Here is a 16,214-nt window from a genome sequence, read left to right as displayed (position 1 = left end):
AAAATGGCGTCTTAAGAGACCTCACGCTGGGAACGTGGGTGATCCCTGAAACTTGCCGAAAAGAGCTGGCCCAGTACTTGATGCGCACTCCTTCCTTGATGTCATTCAGTTACACGGGTGACAGCGAAACGACCGAAGTCGCTGTCCTAGAAGGTATCTTACACAACAGAACAATATCTACAGTAAAGATCTCTACTTTTACGGGCCATACAGTGAGTATAGCGATGGTTGCCAGAATCCTCTGCAAAAACACATCTCTCAGAAGCTTTGACATACGTTACATCAGCGAAGACGTTACGCAGCACCACGAGGCCATTTACGATATCTGGCTTGAGGCGCTCAGAGAAAATGACGGCCTGGCAGAACTGTCATTGCCCTGTGAAATATGGAATCCACAGCAGTGGACTTGCTTCAAGGCTATAGTTTCGTCAAAGCAGCGATTGAAGAGAATACATATTCACCCTGACAGAGAAAATTATGACCTTTTGACGAGCGTGTGTCACGCCCTTGAAGACAGCGGTGTGCACCATAAAGTGTCCTGTGGAGACTATCACGTGGAAGACAATATAGAACTGTTGAAATGCAAGATGTTTTCGGGACTGCATTTTGTCGGAGATGTGCGCGAAGACGTCAAAGCTACCGCCTTGCGTCAGTTACTGGATTGCGACCACTTGACTTCTCTTGCCCTGCAGATTCCGAGAGGCAACCTAGCCGTGTGCTCGGCTCTGGCAGAGTACGTGCAGTCTACGTCGGTGCTGCGTAAGCTCGAGGCACACACGGAACGCTCTGACGAACAGGGCTTTTCAGACGAGTGGTGGCACATCATCGTGCGGTCTCTGTCGAGGAACAAAAGCATAAAGGAACTAACCTTCTACGCACACGACATGAGCGACAGTGACGTGGAGAGCCTAGCCGAGGCAATCAAAGCCAGCACGAACATCAGAAAGCTCACCTTCGGAGATTCGAGCAGGACGGGCCTGCGTGCCTTCGTGACACGCCTTTCCGCCGACATTGCGCAGAACCATACTCTTCTCGGCGTTGTCTTCGAAAACTGGCTGGACCAAGAAGGGCTGGACACATCCTCGAACGTGTTTGCCATCTCCGAGGCCACGCGCAGAAACTCGGACCTGCTGGCGGCTGCTGCGGCGTTTCCGAAGGCTGCGGAACTGGACAGGTAAGCTTCGTTTAACTTTAATTTTTTTCTGCAATATTGTTGGACGAAAAAGTCTTCACTAGGATATATGACGTGTGCTCGTATTCCACCTGCTTTCAGTTGGTTCCTTGCCAATCTTATATTTATATACATTGCCATTTTTTAAATGTAAGTTTTGTAAAAGACGTCGTTTTCATAATTACTTAGTTTTCATTGTCACCTTGCGCATTCGTATGACTGTGACCGACGAAATATGAATACCGAAGGCAACGTAGATGTAGTTATTTGTTTTGCATATTTAATATAGAAATGACACAGCAAATGAATGTGCACCGAGCACACATTGCCGCACGTGGTACTCAAATCTACGAGTGCGTAGCGAAGACGTGCTTATGCTTTTGACTTGTGGTAGCGTTCACGCAGAACAAGGACGACACAGAAACATCACCATAGATAAAAGGCGTAAGCGGTGCTTACTTCATTTGTGTATTTTTTATGCTTCTATCGTGTCATCGTTTTTGATACGGGCTGCCGCAAGCTATCATGACTAACTAACTAGGCCACCAGTTGCTTAGTTTTCATTGTCACCTTGCGCATTCATATGACTGTGACTGACGTAAAATGAGAACCAATGGCAACGTAGATGTCCTTAGCATGCTTTGTGGCTATTGCGCTGTCGTTTTCGCGTCCACGTTCCAAGGAATTTACGCATGCTACAGTGGGGCAGCCAGCATTTGATGGGAGAGAAGGTGTTCTGGGCATTGCTATTGGCAGTACAGCCAGCAAAATGCCGAAATCTTGCGAGAGACCCCGCGGTGCCAGATAATGTTTGAGGGGGCAGACGCTGAAGCATAACCAAGTGGATCGTTGATACTTGCGTAACCGACACACAGCGCCTTGGAAAATATATGTGACACGTCGGTCCACTGAAAACATTGCGAGTAAAAGGAATTTTTCTAGAGAACAAGGGTTATGGAACAAACAAGGGGTGGGGGGGGGGCTGATCTTAGACGGGCGCTATGAATTTGTGGGGAACTGCAGAAAATGCTTTGAGCAGTTGTCGAAAGAATCATATAAATGCAAAATGTGGCGGTACACATTTCAGTGAATACACAAAATAATAAAAAAATAAACAAATCTACGGCATCCTCCAATTGCAGTAGATATAAGATGGCTCCCTTCCGCTGCTTCGTGTAGCAAGTTCACATGTCGAGAGTAGGGTGAACTGCTGACTAATGATCGTAACGTGTTTATGGAGCCGAGCATGGAATACGACAAAGCGGAGAACCTACAAGAAAAATAGGAGTGCCTTATGTTTTTTTTTTCGCTCTGTTTGGTTTATTGCGCTGCTTCACAGAAACGTTATAATAGGGATAGCAAACCATGTACTACTTCGCTGTACTAAATGAGCATTGAGCTAGCTTCCCTGTCTTTCCCTTGCTGCTTCTCTCTCCGTGAACTTTTCTTAATGGTTAGGTCACTACTTTTCGCCACGCCTCTTGAGATGAGACGCCACGAAAGATCGCAATAATTATTGTCGTGCAGGCATGCTCTATCACCCATCTTATACACCTCTCCCATTGGGAACATACATAAAACTGTCGACTAATGATCATATAACGTGTCCGTGGAGAAGAGCATATGAAACACGACAAAGCATATGAAACATGACAACCAGCCGTTTGTAGCACGAAGCCAGAAGGAAATCCATACGCACTTCTCAGAAAGAAAGCCTCTTCGTTGTGGAAAAATTCGTCCTGGTCCGGGGATCGAATCCGGGAACAACGCATTTTCGGGGTGGTCGCTCTACCAATTGAGCTAACCAGGAAGCTAGTCCGCCACCGTGGGTCAGTGGTTACGGTGCTCGGCTTGTGAGCCAAGCTCGCAAGTTCGATCCCGGCCGCGGCGGTCGCATTTCGATGGAGGCGAAATGGTAGAGGGCAAGCATTTCCGGGGCGGTTACTCTACCAATTTAGTTAGCCAGGAAGCTTGCAGTTGGCAGCGCGAGGGCGAATTCATTGTCAATTCGAAGCACATGGACACATACATTTCAAATAAGTTCTGCGGAATCCCGCAAGGTTGTGAAAGGATCGGGAGAGGCAAATTGACAATCAGCCGTTTGTAGCACAAAATTTCGCGCTACAAACGGGTGGTTGTCAATTTCCCTTTTTTTTGGTTATTCTAAAGAAGCACTGAGTTAACCTCGCTGCCTTTCCGTTGCCACTTCGTTCTCCCTCTTTCTCTCTCTCTCTCTCTCTCTCTGTGTGTGTGTGTGTGTGTGTGTGTGTGTTTGTGTGTGTTGAGCTTACAAGTGGTTAGGTGACTACATTTCGCGCACCATTCAAGAGGGAACACCACTGAAGAACGCCATAATTATTAACACGAAGGCGTATCCTATAACTCACCTTACGCACCTTTATGTATGCTCCTATAGGGAACCAGCGCTGGAGTTTCCGCGGTGTGGGCAGTGCCGCCCTGGCGGTCAAAGCGCGCATGCACAGTCGTATGCACAGTATGAACAGTATGCTTAGTATGCACAGTCGTGAGCACGCTTAGCGTAAACACGGGAGCGTGTGCCGCACGGTTCTACCAGCGACGCCTGTACCTACACCAACGCGAAGCTCGGCACATGCGCAGTGCGTTATGGCGAGAGTATTGCATCATTGCGCGCACCTTCGTCGCAGGCGCTTACCAGTGAGGCAATACACACGGTAGTAACCTAACCACGTCGGAAACAAACTGCGCATGCGCCGAGCCTCACGTTGGTGTGGCTGGGCACATGCGCTATGTGCGCTCACTCACGGCTTTACTTATTCTCATTTTCGCGCCTGAAATAAATCGCTTGGAAGTGCCGCCTGTGTTTTCTGGCTTGTGCTGCTTTCCTTCGTTTTCGTGTCGTTTTAGCGAGGATTATGTGAAACTGTAAAACGAACTCGGCCATCAGTAAGTACTCCCGAAGATACCATTATTCTTGGCGGCACTTCATGTGCTGCGAAAAAGGTCTTGGGTTTTCTTTCGAAATAGACCCCACTTGTCGGGAATTTAGAAATGTAAGCGCTAGGAAAACAACAGAAGGATTGCAAAAGTAGCAAGGGCTCTTTCTTTCTTTATTTTTTGGCTCTGCGAAAGCGGGAAAAGCCCTAAAATCCAGAAACCCATATAAGTTATTGAGAAAATGAGGACACCAAGGAGCAGATGCTTTGAGTACTGCATCTTTTGCTTCGCACAAGTTCGCCCTAAAAACGGTTCAATCCTTACCGGCCTTAGTTCTGTGAACTTCACCGTCACGGCCACGTGAAAATATTGATGAGTTCGCGCACGTACTGCCGGCGCTGGAGCTCCGGCACCTTTGCTCGTTAAAAGCGGTGTCAGTGGCGTTAGCGGGAAAGACCCTTTTTGTAGGCAGCCTGTCTTCGTGAGATATTTGACAAGACGACAGCAGCAGTGGGAAAATCGAAGGTAGAGGCGGCGGAAGCTTTGCGTTAAAAACTACATCGAAATTATTGACCTCAGACTGGCTGCCAGAAACAGATGATATGGATTCGGTGCGCCTTGGGCTTCACCTTAACGCGAGAGCGTCAAAGAGCCTGTTTCGCAGAAATTACGGTGTCGGCGTCATTGGTTGGGAGCGAAAAATCGAGAAAGGTGCAAGTAAAATAAATAATAAAAATCAGCGGTTCGAGAGCGAAACGAACCAAGGCCTTATGCGTGACAAGTAGGCGTTCTACCACAAAGCCACACCGTTGCTTGAAACTGCTTCAAAAAAAAAATTACACCATCTCCCGCTAAAGGGAACCATGAGGCGATGCGAAGCCGGAGCACTTGCACGATCGCGTTCCGGTGGCGTTCGCTGGGCATGCTACCGACCTCGCGTCGTGGAACCGAAGAGGAACACTACGCGCGTCGTGTCTTCCTTAATGCTCACAGGGCGTGCGGGGAACGTCGACAGGCGCGCGAGAGAGAGGCAGCGTAAGAGAGGAGAGAGAGGGGGAGGGGACGCGCATGCGCTTGCCCTCATCGCGGCGCTGCGCAGGAGAGAATTTCGGCATGTCGAGCCCGCATTCCAGAGGAGCCAATCGAGGCTAGCGCTGGACTGAACGCGCGCAGCGCTCTACTATTTGAAGGAGAGGAGACTAGAGGAGGAGAGTAGCGTATGCGCCGTGAGAACAGGAGGATTTCACGCGAGACTACGCGAGACGGACGTGCCGCCCGCGACATGCCCGCGATGCCCCGCTCGCCCGTTCAGGACGCGCTCGTGCCTCTCGCCGTCGGCGCACCTTGACGGCTGCCTCGACCGCCATGCCGTGTGTGTGCCTCTCATCGGCGGGGCCTTCGCCGCCTCGTCACCGACGTGCATCGTGCCCCTGGCTGAATCGTGGTCCCGTCCGTGAACTCCTGTGACCGGCTCCCCAATCTTTCCTGTCCTCTTCTCTCTTCGTTGCCCCTGTCGACCTCCGATCACATCCTTCCCTATTTCTTTCTACTTTTCTTTTATCCCCCCTTACCCCACCCCTATAAGGCACTGCGTCCTGTCGCCTAAAGGGAGACAAATTAGGTGCCGTTTTCCTTTTCCTTCCAAACCACCAAGAAGCGAGAACGCAGGAGAAGCGCTAGCAGGTGCTGGTAGAGAAGTGGAGAGAGCAATGCGCAGCTGTTGGAGAGAGGGAAGGAGGAGAGTCGCGCATGCGTAGTGTGAGTGCGGACAACGCTGCGTGTGGATTACCACGCCGCCTTACATACCCCCGAGCAAGAGATACTTCGCATCTAAAAACAAATCACCATATGAGTGTACTGCGATGGGAGGAGTCTCCTTAAGCGTGGCAGAAGCTTAGAATCGCGCCAGGCATCAAAACACGTGAACTGCGCAACGAGTGGGTGTTTTAAAGGCCCACCCATCACAAAGCGCTCAGACGTTTAATCATAATCATCAGCAAAAGCATCAGCAAAGCGAGCAGCTGCGTAGATTCGTGTGTTGCCTTAGGGACGCGTAGCGGGCCCTTCGCTGATTCGCAAAAGGAAGAATTATGGCGTGGTGGGCACTCCACAACTGTACTTGCAGTAGGCATTCTAGGACAGTTTGAAACGGCTAATCTTACGCGCACAGACGTTCGTTTCCTTGCGGCACGATTAAGGCATCCAGCGAGAACCGAAGCCAGGCTGGCAGCTAAGAAGGCGATGCGCACGGGGCCTGATTACGCTATCGCGTTCTACCCTTGAAGCGAAGCTCAAGCGTCCTTCAAGTTTATTTTTTTTTGTTTCAGTCAGCTTGCGTGTGGAAGTGCACAACAAAAAGTGTTGGAAGAACGCGATGTTTGTGAACGCCGATTTGATGTTTCTCTTTATCTTTATTATATTGTCACGTGGTCGTGACGTCGACGAACACAGCAGTCGGCGTTTGTAGGATGAAACTGTTTATTTGGCCGAACTTGTGGCCGGAAAATGAGAACTAGAACTACAGCAATGCACGCTGTACAATGATAGCGGCGAACAGGGCGTCGTCCGTCGATCAACTGACAAGCGGTCAAGTGCGTCGGTTTTTATACAGGGCGTATCGAACTTTCCAGCAATATCGCTGGTGGCGGCGTTATCTCTAGACAAAGCTGGAACATTCGCGTGCGGGGCGCAATCTTAACAGAACGATCTACTATAGACGTGAAGCTTCTCGAACAATGCTTCGCGGACAGCGTCGAGCGTTGATAACCGTCCCTGCCGGTCAAACCCGAATACATCAAAACAAGACAAGAAGTGGGCGTGGCATTGCCCCCCTCTGAAAAAGCATCGTCCCGATGCTTGTGAAAGAACATAGAAGAGAGAGAAAAAAACAAGTGCATACAAAAATAAATTACAATAACAAAGGAAGAAAAATAGAGTCCCCAGGTTCGCTAACGCGCAAAAGACGGCTTAAGGCGCACGACATGGACGACTTCAGGTCGTGCGCGGCGTCGCTGGAGTTCGTAATGCCGTCCGGGATCACCTCGTAGTCAAGAGCGCCGAGGCGTCGAAGAACCTTGTATGGCCCGAAGTATCGCCGAAGGAGTTTTTCGCTAAGCCCACGTCGGCGTATCGGCGTCCAGACCCAAACACGGTCGCCGGGCAGGTATTCCGCGAAGCGTCGTCGAAGATTGTAGCGACGGCTGTCGGTGTGCTGCTGGGTCTTGATGCGCAGGCGGGCGAGCTGTCGAGCTTCTTCGGCACGTTGTAAGTAAGCGGCGGCATCGAGGTTTTCTTCGTCGGTGACGTTGGGTAGCATGGCGTCGAGCGTCGTCGCCGGGCTCCTTCCGTAGACCAACTTGTACGGCGTCATCTGCGTAGTTTCTTGGACGGCCGTGTTGTATGCGAAGGTCACATATGGAAGAATGGCATCCCACGTCTTGTGTTCGACGTCGACATACATGGCCAACATGTCGGCGATGGTCTTGTTTAGCCGCTCGGTCAGGCCATTTGTCTGTGGGTGGTACGCTGTGGTCCGGCGGTGGCTTGTTTGGCTGTATCTCAGTATTGCCTGAGTTAGGTCAGCAGTAAACGCCGTACCTCTGTCGGTGATGAGAACTTCTGGGGCGCCATGACGCAGGACGATGTTCTCAACGAAGAACTTCGCTACCTCGGCGGCACCGCCTCTAGGCAGGGCCCTCGTCTCGGCGTAGCGGGTGAGGTAGTCTGTAGCTACGACGATCCATTTGTTTCCGGTATTGGACGTCGGGAACGGCCCCAGTAAGTCCATCCCGATTTGCTGGAACGGCCGTCGAGGTGGCTCGATAGGCTGCAGAAGTCCGGCTGGCCTAGTGGGCGGTGTCTTGCGTCGCTGACAGTCCCGGCAGGTCTTCACGTAACGAGTGACGTCGGCGGAAAGGCGCGGCCAGTAGTACTTCTCCTGTATTCTTGCTAGCGTGCGAGAAACACCCAGGTGTCCAGCCGTCGGGTCGTCGTGCAGAGCCTGGAGGACCTCTAGCCGCAATGTCGAGGGTACCACGAGAAGGCAATCGGCTCGAAGCGGTGAGAAGTTCTTCTTTAGGAGAACACCGTTGCGCAAGAAAAATGACGCCAGTCCCCGCGTGAATACCTTCGGAACAACGGTGGTCCTGCCCTCGAGGTATTCCACAAGGCCCCTGAGTTCTGGATCCGTTCGCTGTCGTTCGGCGAAGTCGTCGGCACTTATGATTCCCAAGAAGGAGTCGTCCTCCTTGTCGTCCTGCGGCGGTGGGTCGACGGGGGCGCGAGACAGGCAGTCAGCGTCGGAGTGTTTCCTTCCGGACTTGTAAACGACGGTAATGTCGAATTCTTGAAGTCGTAGGCTCCACCGTGCGAGGCGACCTGAAGGGTCCTTCAAGTTAGCTAGCCAACACAATGCGTGGTGGTCGCTCACAACTTTGAAGGGCCTGCCGTAGAGGTAGGGGCGAAACTTGGATGCAGCCCAGATGATCGCTAGGCACTCCTTTTCTGTTGTGGAATAGTTCGTTTCTGCCTTTGATAGCGACCGGCTAGCGTAACTGATGACCCTTTCCTGCCCGTCAGTCTTCTGCACAAGGACGGCGCCGAGTCCTACGCTGCTTGCGTCGGTGTGGATTTCCGTATCGGAGTATTCGTCGAAATGTGCTAGTATCGGAGGCATCTGAAGGCGTCGTTTCAGTTCTTCAAATGCTTCGATTTGCGCCGTTTCCCACTTGAAGGGCACGTCGGTCTTCGTGAGGTGAGTTAGCGGTTCGGCGATTCGTGAAAATTCCTTGACAAAGCGCCTGTAGTAGGCGCACAAGCCGAGAAAACGGCGCACGGCTTTCGTGTCGGTGGGGGGTGGGAAGGCAGCGATGGCAGCTGTTTTCCGCGGGTCTGGGCGAACACCACCCTTGCTGATCACGTGACCCAAAAACAGCAGCTCCTCGTATGCAAAGCGGCACTTTTCAGGCTTCAAGGTGAGGCCAGAAGTCTTGATTGCTTGTAGTACAGTGTCAAGGCGCCGGAGGTGTTCGTCGAAGCTTGAGGCAAACACAATGACGTCGTCCAAGTACACAAGGCAAGTCTGCCACTTCAATCCAGCCAGCACGGTGTCCATAACGCGCTGGAACGTCGCAGGTGCCGAGCAAAGACCAAAGGGCATAACCTTGAACTCGAAGAGGCCGTCTGGTGTTATAAAGGCAGTCTTCTCTCGGTCTCTCTCGTCGACTTCGATTTGCCAATAGCCGGTCTTGAGGTCCATCGACGAAAAGTACCTCGCGTTGTAGAGTCGATCCAGGGTGTCGTCTATCCGTGGGAGAGGGTAGACGTCCTTCTTCGTGATTTTGTTCAGGCGGCGATAATCGACGCAGAAGCGTAGGGTTCCGTCTTTCTTCTTCACTAACACCATGGGTGACGCCCATGGACTCTTCGACGGCTGGATGATGCCGTCGCGTAGCATTTCGTCGACTTGTTTCTTTATGGATTCGCGTTCACGCGCTGAAACTCTGTACGGGCTCTGCCGGAGTGGCCTGGCATTTTCCTCTGTTATGATGCGATGGTTTGCGACTGGGGTCTGGCGGATTCTTGACGATGACGAAAAGCAGTCCCTGTATTTCAAGAGCAGGGTTTTGAACTGTTCTTGTTTATGCTTCGGAAGGCTAGGATTAACGTCGAAAACTGGTCGAGAAGCTTGGTTCATCGGTGTTGGCTCGGAAGAATCGGCGATGGCGAAAGCCATCGACGTAGCCGTGATTTCTTCGATGTAGGCGACTGTCGTGCCTTTGTTTACGTGCTTATACTCGTTGCTAAAATTTGTGAGCATCACTGTTGCTTTGCCTCCCCGCAACTCTGCTATTCCTCTTGCGACGCAAATCTCGCGGTTAATCAACTGGTGCTGGTCGCCTTCAATGACGCCTTCCAGGTCTGCTACTTTCTGAGAGCCGACGCAAATGATGACGCTGGAGCGAGGGGGAATGGTGACTTGGTCTTCCAGCACATTCAAGGCATGCTTCCCTGGCGGCGTGTACCGCGGTAATGCTTTTTCTGTAGATAGTGTTATCGACTTCGATCTGAGGTCGATGACTGCACCATGAAGGCCTAAGAAGTCCATACCAAGGATGACATCTCGGGAGCAATGCTGAAGGACTACGAAGCTTGCGGGATAAATCCGGTTGTTGATGGGGACCCTCGCTGTGCAGATTCCTGCCGGCGTTACTAGGTGACCTCCCGCTGTGCGGATTTCGGGGCCTTCCCAGGCAGTCTTGACTTTCTTCAACTTCGTCGCGAACGGTCCACTGATGACAGAATAGTCGTCTCCAGTATCGACGAGAGCGGTGACGTTGTGGCCGTCGATGAGAACGTCGAGGTCACTCGTTCGTCGCCTACCGTTTCGATTTGGTCGCGGCGTCGGATCACGGCTACGTCGGTTTGTCCCGCTGCTTCGTCGTTGTGTCGTCAGGTCTTCTTCGGGCCGTGAAGTTTCGACGTCAGGGCTTCGTTCGGCTTGCGGCGTGTTCTTTAGATGTCGTTGCGGCGTTGTCGTCGGCGGCGGAGGATCTTCGGTATTTCGTCGTACAGCAACCGCACCTCCATCGGTTGCTGCCCTTAGTTTTCCCGATACGGGCTGGGTGACCGGCCTCGCGATGGGCCAGTGTATGGTCGGCGTTGGGGGGAGACGTAGCGGCCTGGCGACGGCGAACGGGAAGGTTGTCGGGGCGTCCATTGCGTTCCCGCGAGGTAGTCGGCGATGTCGTGTGGTTTTTCCCCTCGCTGTGGACGCGGCGCGTCGATGGCGAACCCACGCAGTCCCATCTGTCTGTACTGGCAGCGGCGGTAAGTGTGGCCAGCTTCCCCGCAATGGTAGCAGAGTGGGCGGTGGTCGGGGGTGCGCCAAACGTCGGTCTTTCTCGGCCTGTATAGCTGGCCGGCTGGCGGGCGGTATGACGTCGGTGGCGGCGGCGGTGGCGCCTGGCGGCGGAACTGCTCGGGTGGCGCGGCGTCTTGACGTGGGCGAGGAGGGGGGGCGTTGCGTCGGGCTGCAGCGGCATAGCTCACTGCTTGCGGCTGTGGCTGCGCTGACTCGGGGGTGCCCAGAGACTGCTGTATTTCCTCTCGGACGATATCAGCGATCGAGGCAACTTCAGGCTGTGGTAAGGGTAAAAGCTTGCGCAATTCTTCCCGCACGATCGCTCGGATCGTTTCACGCAGGTCGTCGGAGCCGACGGCATGAACAGCTGGGCTGTCTTGAATCGATCGGCGATTGTACTGGCGGTTGCGCATTTCCAGGATCTTCTCAATCGTCGTCGCCTCTGAGATGAATTCTTGGACTGCCGAGGGTGGGTTCCGCATCAGCCCAGCGAAGAGCTCTTGCTTTACCCTTCGCATGAGCAACCTGACTTTCTTGTCCTCGGGCATGGCTGGGTCAGCGTGGCGGAACAGTCTGGTCATTTCCTCTCCAAAGATGGCAACACTTTCATTTGGAAGTTGGACCCGCGTCTCTAGCAAGGCTGCGGCCCTTTCTTTTCTGACGACGCTTGCAAACGTCTGCAGAAAAGCGCTGCAAAGGCGTCCCAAGTTCGAAGAGTGGACTCCCGATTCTCGAACCAGGTCCTTGCTGCGTCTTCGAGGTAAAAGTAAACGTGACGCAGCTTGTCCTCGGAGTCCCAGTTGTTGAATGTTGAGACCCTTTCGAAAGTCTCGAGCCAGGTGTCCGGGTCTTCGAATGACGACCCGCGGAAGGTTGGCGGCTCCTTGGGCTGCCGGAGTAGGATCGGCGCAGGCTGCACGGGGTCGGTCATCGTCGCTGCGGTGGGTGTTGGGACCTTGGGCTGCCTGGTTTGTTCGGGAAGGAGCCCGTGCTCTGGCTGCAGTCCCTTCTGCCTGCGGCTTGTTCGACGATCCGGGTTTTCTTTGCCGTCGTCCTCCTCGCGGCTTGGGCTTGGGTCAGCGCTTCGCGGGGGCGTCCGGATCATGGAAGAAGCAGCACCTCCACCAGATGTCACGTGGTCGTGACGTCGACGAACACAGCAGTCGGCGTTTGTAGGATGAAACTGTTTATTTGGCCGAACTTGTGGCCGGAAAATGAGAACTAGAACTACAGCAATGCACGCTGTACAATGATAGCGGCGAACAGGGCGTCGTCCGTCGATCAACTGACAAGCGGTCAAGTGCGTCGGTTTTTATACAGGGGGTATCGAACTTTCCAGCAATATCGCTGGTGGCGGCGTTATCTCTAGACAAAGCTGGAACATTCGCGTGCGGGGCGCAATCTTAACAGAACGATCTACTATAGACGTGAAGCTTCTCGAACAATGCTTCGCGGACAGCGTCGAGCGTTGATAACCGTCCCTGCCGGTCAAACCCGAATACATCAAAACAAGACAAGAAGTGGGCGTGGCAATATGGCTGTCAATGACGTTGACCCGCACCTTGTGTACGGGTGTGCACAAGGGTAGGGATAATTTATGGTGGTGGGGGCTGTCGCCTTAAGTTTTTGTCTGCGTCTCCCGACAGCTCTATCACAAAGCTACAGAAAGCTAATAGCGCAGCTATTTACTTGATATGTGCCCCTTCCGCCTTAAAGGACATCGCTATTGCAGCCGCCTCCACAGGAAAGATTTTGCTAGCGCCATCCATCTGTGTCCGATATCATTAATTACATAAATGCTTCCTGTAGTGTCGAGAAGGGCTGAAACAATGCCCGATGTACCGTACGCATACCGTGAACGACGTCTGGTGAAAAAATGAAATCGTATGCAGTCCATTCTACTAAAGGCTGTCGAATATGCGGTAGAGATGTTACACGGTGGCTTAATTGGTAAGTGAACTGCAGAGTGGTTTCTTTCACTCCTAACAGGCGCAGCACGGCAGCCTTGGAACGCATCTACAAGCTCCATGCCGAGCTGCTCGAAGACCTTGCGGAGCTTGTGGACGTCAGCGGGGCTGAAATCGGAGGTATGGCGTATCGCCATCTGCAAAGAACCGCCAGCTTGGACGAGTACATGCGTACCACGGGCGTCGTCAAGGAACGAGTCAAGTGCCATCCCCATGACGACGGACGCATGCAGCTGGACGACCTGGGCGAAGACTGCTGGGCTCTGGTCAGGCGGTTCCTGATGCTGGATGACGTCGAAGAGGCCGTTACTCACCCGGAAAACCTTTGAGCCGTTCGAGCAGCAACGACATGAGCAAAATTCTTCATCGATTCGTTCGATGAGTTGTGGATATTAGGCGAGTAAAACACTGAAAGAAAAATTCTTGTGTTTGGCGCAGCAGTGGTTTTTTACTCATTTTTTTCTCCTTTTGGTACCTAAATAGTGCTCGCTTTGTAGCTATGACAGCAAGGCCCTTAGAGAAAAACTCACGGGTTCCTTATGCATTGTTTGTTTGTTTGTTTGCTTGTTCCTTCAGCACTATGGCACATACCCACTCTAGGGGATTGGCCAAGATTTCGTAGTTTAAAATTTAGAAGTTAAGGTGAATAATACTTACCTAAGACGACTCGAACGTGAAAGTCATCATTTTCTTCTTTTCCCTCTCTGTCGATATATTGACCCTCGCGGCTCACGGCCAGAAGCACGATCCTTTTCCAGCAGAGATGTTATGGTCGAGGTTGGCCGTGTGTCGTAGATAGAAAATTATCAGCCTAATCAACCGGCACGCGCCATCTTCGTTCTCTTCTTCATTGCCTTCCTCTTCTGCTTCGCTACCAGAAGTCGTGCGCCGATTTGTCCGGCGAGAGATGCAATAACTTGATAAGCGAGAGAACGAGTACGTAGAGAGAGAGAGAGAGAGAAAGAAAGTGAAATAAATAGAAGAGAGAATTTCTTGGCGAAAAGAATTTTTTCTTTTTTGCCGAGGTGACATTCGAGTTCGCGTACCCACGATCCGAATGCGAGCGTCCTAACCACTCGGCTATCCAGGCAAGCTGGCAGAGCGGAACATAGCCTTGTATAGAATAGTCCAGCAAGGTGGTGGGAAAGGGAAATGCGGGTGAGGAGGAGAGAGGTGAGGGTTCGGAGAACGAGTACAGAGAGAAAGAGAGATAGAAAGAACTATAAATATATACAAAGAAAAGAAAGAAACCGAGACAAAGATAAAATGCGAGATACCGACTACAGAGAGGGAGAGAGAGGGCGAAACAAAGACAGAACGAAATAGAAAAAAGAGAGAAAGAAAGGGAGAAAAAGAAGTAAAGAAAGATAAATAGGCGGAGAGAGAAACAGATATAAAGCAACGTAAACAAAAAAGAAGATAGAAAAGAACGGCAAGCAGCTCGAAACTTGCAACGTGCTCCTCAAGCAGCGCACGGAACGAACATACACAGGATGAGCGCGAACTGACACAGTTGTAACTTATTTCTGTGTGAGCAGCGCGCTCCTTTCGCAAAAGCGGCTCTCAACGCAAACTTGCGGTGAGAGCGCAAGACGTACAAACCACCGCCATCACGAGATACGCGCGCGCACGAGCGACCACGCCCTTTAGAGGCGCGCTCATCCGCGTGGGGCGGCGACCTTTAAAGCGCGCTCTTCGAGCCCTTCGCACCATCTTACTAGTGATAACGAAAACACGCTGATGTAACACCTATCTCTGAGTACCGCCACCAGCAAATGGTGTATATAAATAGCTCGCCGTTGGCATGGCAAAGAACGTACCCCCAGAAAAGAATTTCCAATTACATCTCATGGTGTTAGATTCCTCCCGTTCAAAAAGAGCAGCAACAATAATACACCATATAATTTGATCATGCTGTTAGGTCTTTATTCGCTATGGAGAAGTCGCATGATTGACAGACATGCTGAACCACCTCGCTCGACAAGGTGTCTTTCGAGAAGAAGCAGCTAATGTGCGTAGTGTTGCTGAGACTTTTGACCCGGTTCCGGAGTGGCTTGGACTTCTGGACGCTTGTGTCTGTTTACCGGACTTTTGAAGATTCCTTGGACTGTGTGAAATTATGTGTGTTTTGTGCATATGTGCATGTGAGTGTAGTTTTAAAGTGATGGTTTATATTGTAATAGATGACGAGATTTGATGGCATTATTCCCATGCATTACAGAAAAAAAAACTGCCGTCTGTGGCCGAATTAGTTCGCGCCGTGCGCTGCGGAGCGAGGGGTCGTAAGTTCGACTTCCGGTGACGGAATATTTTCTTGTTTTTTTTTCTTTGCAATCTGTTAGTATTTGTATTTTAAAACGCGGTATCTTGACGGAAATACGTCACTGGAGCCGTGGTGGACCCCGGCATAAAACACTTTCGTGTTAAAAAGAGGAGAAAACATAGCCATGCATCGTACAGTAAAGCAAATATAGTTTGCAGTGGGACGTAGAACTATCATATTCAAGAAACGGCACGCGCTCTCTTCGTTATCTTTTTGATATCCGTCCTCTTCTTTTTCTGCTTCTAGCCCACCAGCTCTGCTGTGACCCAGCCTTGCGCGACATTGTGCAAGCGGCGCTAAATTCTTTATTTTCATGTTACCTTGTTGCTATGAAAATTACGATCACGCGGCGTCTGAGGCATTCCTGAAGTATGATATCAAATGTCGCCCCGTGACTGCAACTAGTGCCATCTGAAGTCAACGTTGCGTTTTGCGAGAGAATAAATCAGTTGTTCAAGCACCCGTTGCAGAACGCTTGCGCTCATTTACGGGCATTTGTCGTTGAAGCGAAAGCCTTAAATTCCTCATGAAACGAAATATTGACCGTCGTCGTCGGCGGTATCGGCGTCAACGCGAAAGCTACGAAAGTCGATGACGCCTAACGACCACTGAGCACTAGATAGCGAAGAAAGAAGTGATCGAGACGAATTAAGTAGTAGTAGATAGTAATGAAGAAGTCATTGAGAGTTATTCAACGTACTCAAACCTATTTGAAACTAATTCAGAAAAATTCAGCTAGTTCAACAACCTAATAACCGTCGGACAGCGAAGCTGTAAGCACGCGGCTAGCGAGATCACGTGGTGTCGTATATCCTCCGCTAAATTTGAAATGCGCGCGCTTAAACTTGATTGGTCAAAGGGAGATCGCGTAACTGTCCGGCTCACGCAGTGGCGCTCGAAATCACGTGGTGTCATAAATCCGCCGCTAGATTGGAAAGGCGCGTGATTACACCTCATCGGTTAAAGCAATATAAA

The 16,214-nt window shown here is 51.4% G+C and overlaps 1 protein-coding gene across 2 annotated transcripts in view; it reads left to right on the top strand.

Moving 5' to 3' along the window:
- The first annotated feature begins 490 nt into the window (after positions 1-490).
- LOC125757213 (uncharacterized) overlaps positions 491-16,214 on the top strand; it is a 29,221-nt gene continuing 13,497 nt past the window's right edge. The window contains exons 1-2 of one of the 2 annotated variants that reach the window (XM_049412586.1): positions 491-1,174; positions 12,939-13,274. In XM_049412586.1, coding sequence (XP_049268543.1) covers positions 588-1,174; positions 12,939-13,245 — 894 coding nt within the window. In that variant the 5' untranslated portion in view covers positions 491-587 and the 3' untranslated portion in view covers positions 13,246-13,274. Of the gene's footprint in view, positions 1,175-12,938; positions 13,275-16,214 lie in introns of those variants that run through there. The other variant, XM_049412587.1, reaches the window with a different exon arrangement.

This window comes from Rhipicephalus sanguineus, chromosome 2 (assembly GCF_013339695.2).
Source record: "Rhipicephalus sanguineus isolate Rsan-2018 chromosome 2, BIME_Rsan_1.4, whole genome shotgun sequence".
Lineage (NCBI taxonomy): Eukaryota > Metazoa > Arthropoda > Arachnida > Ixodida > Ixodidae > Rhipicephalus > Rhipicephalus sanguineus.
This window is presented reverse-complemented; position numbering and strand designations above follow the sequence as displayed.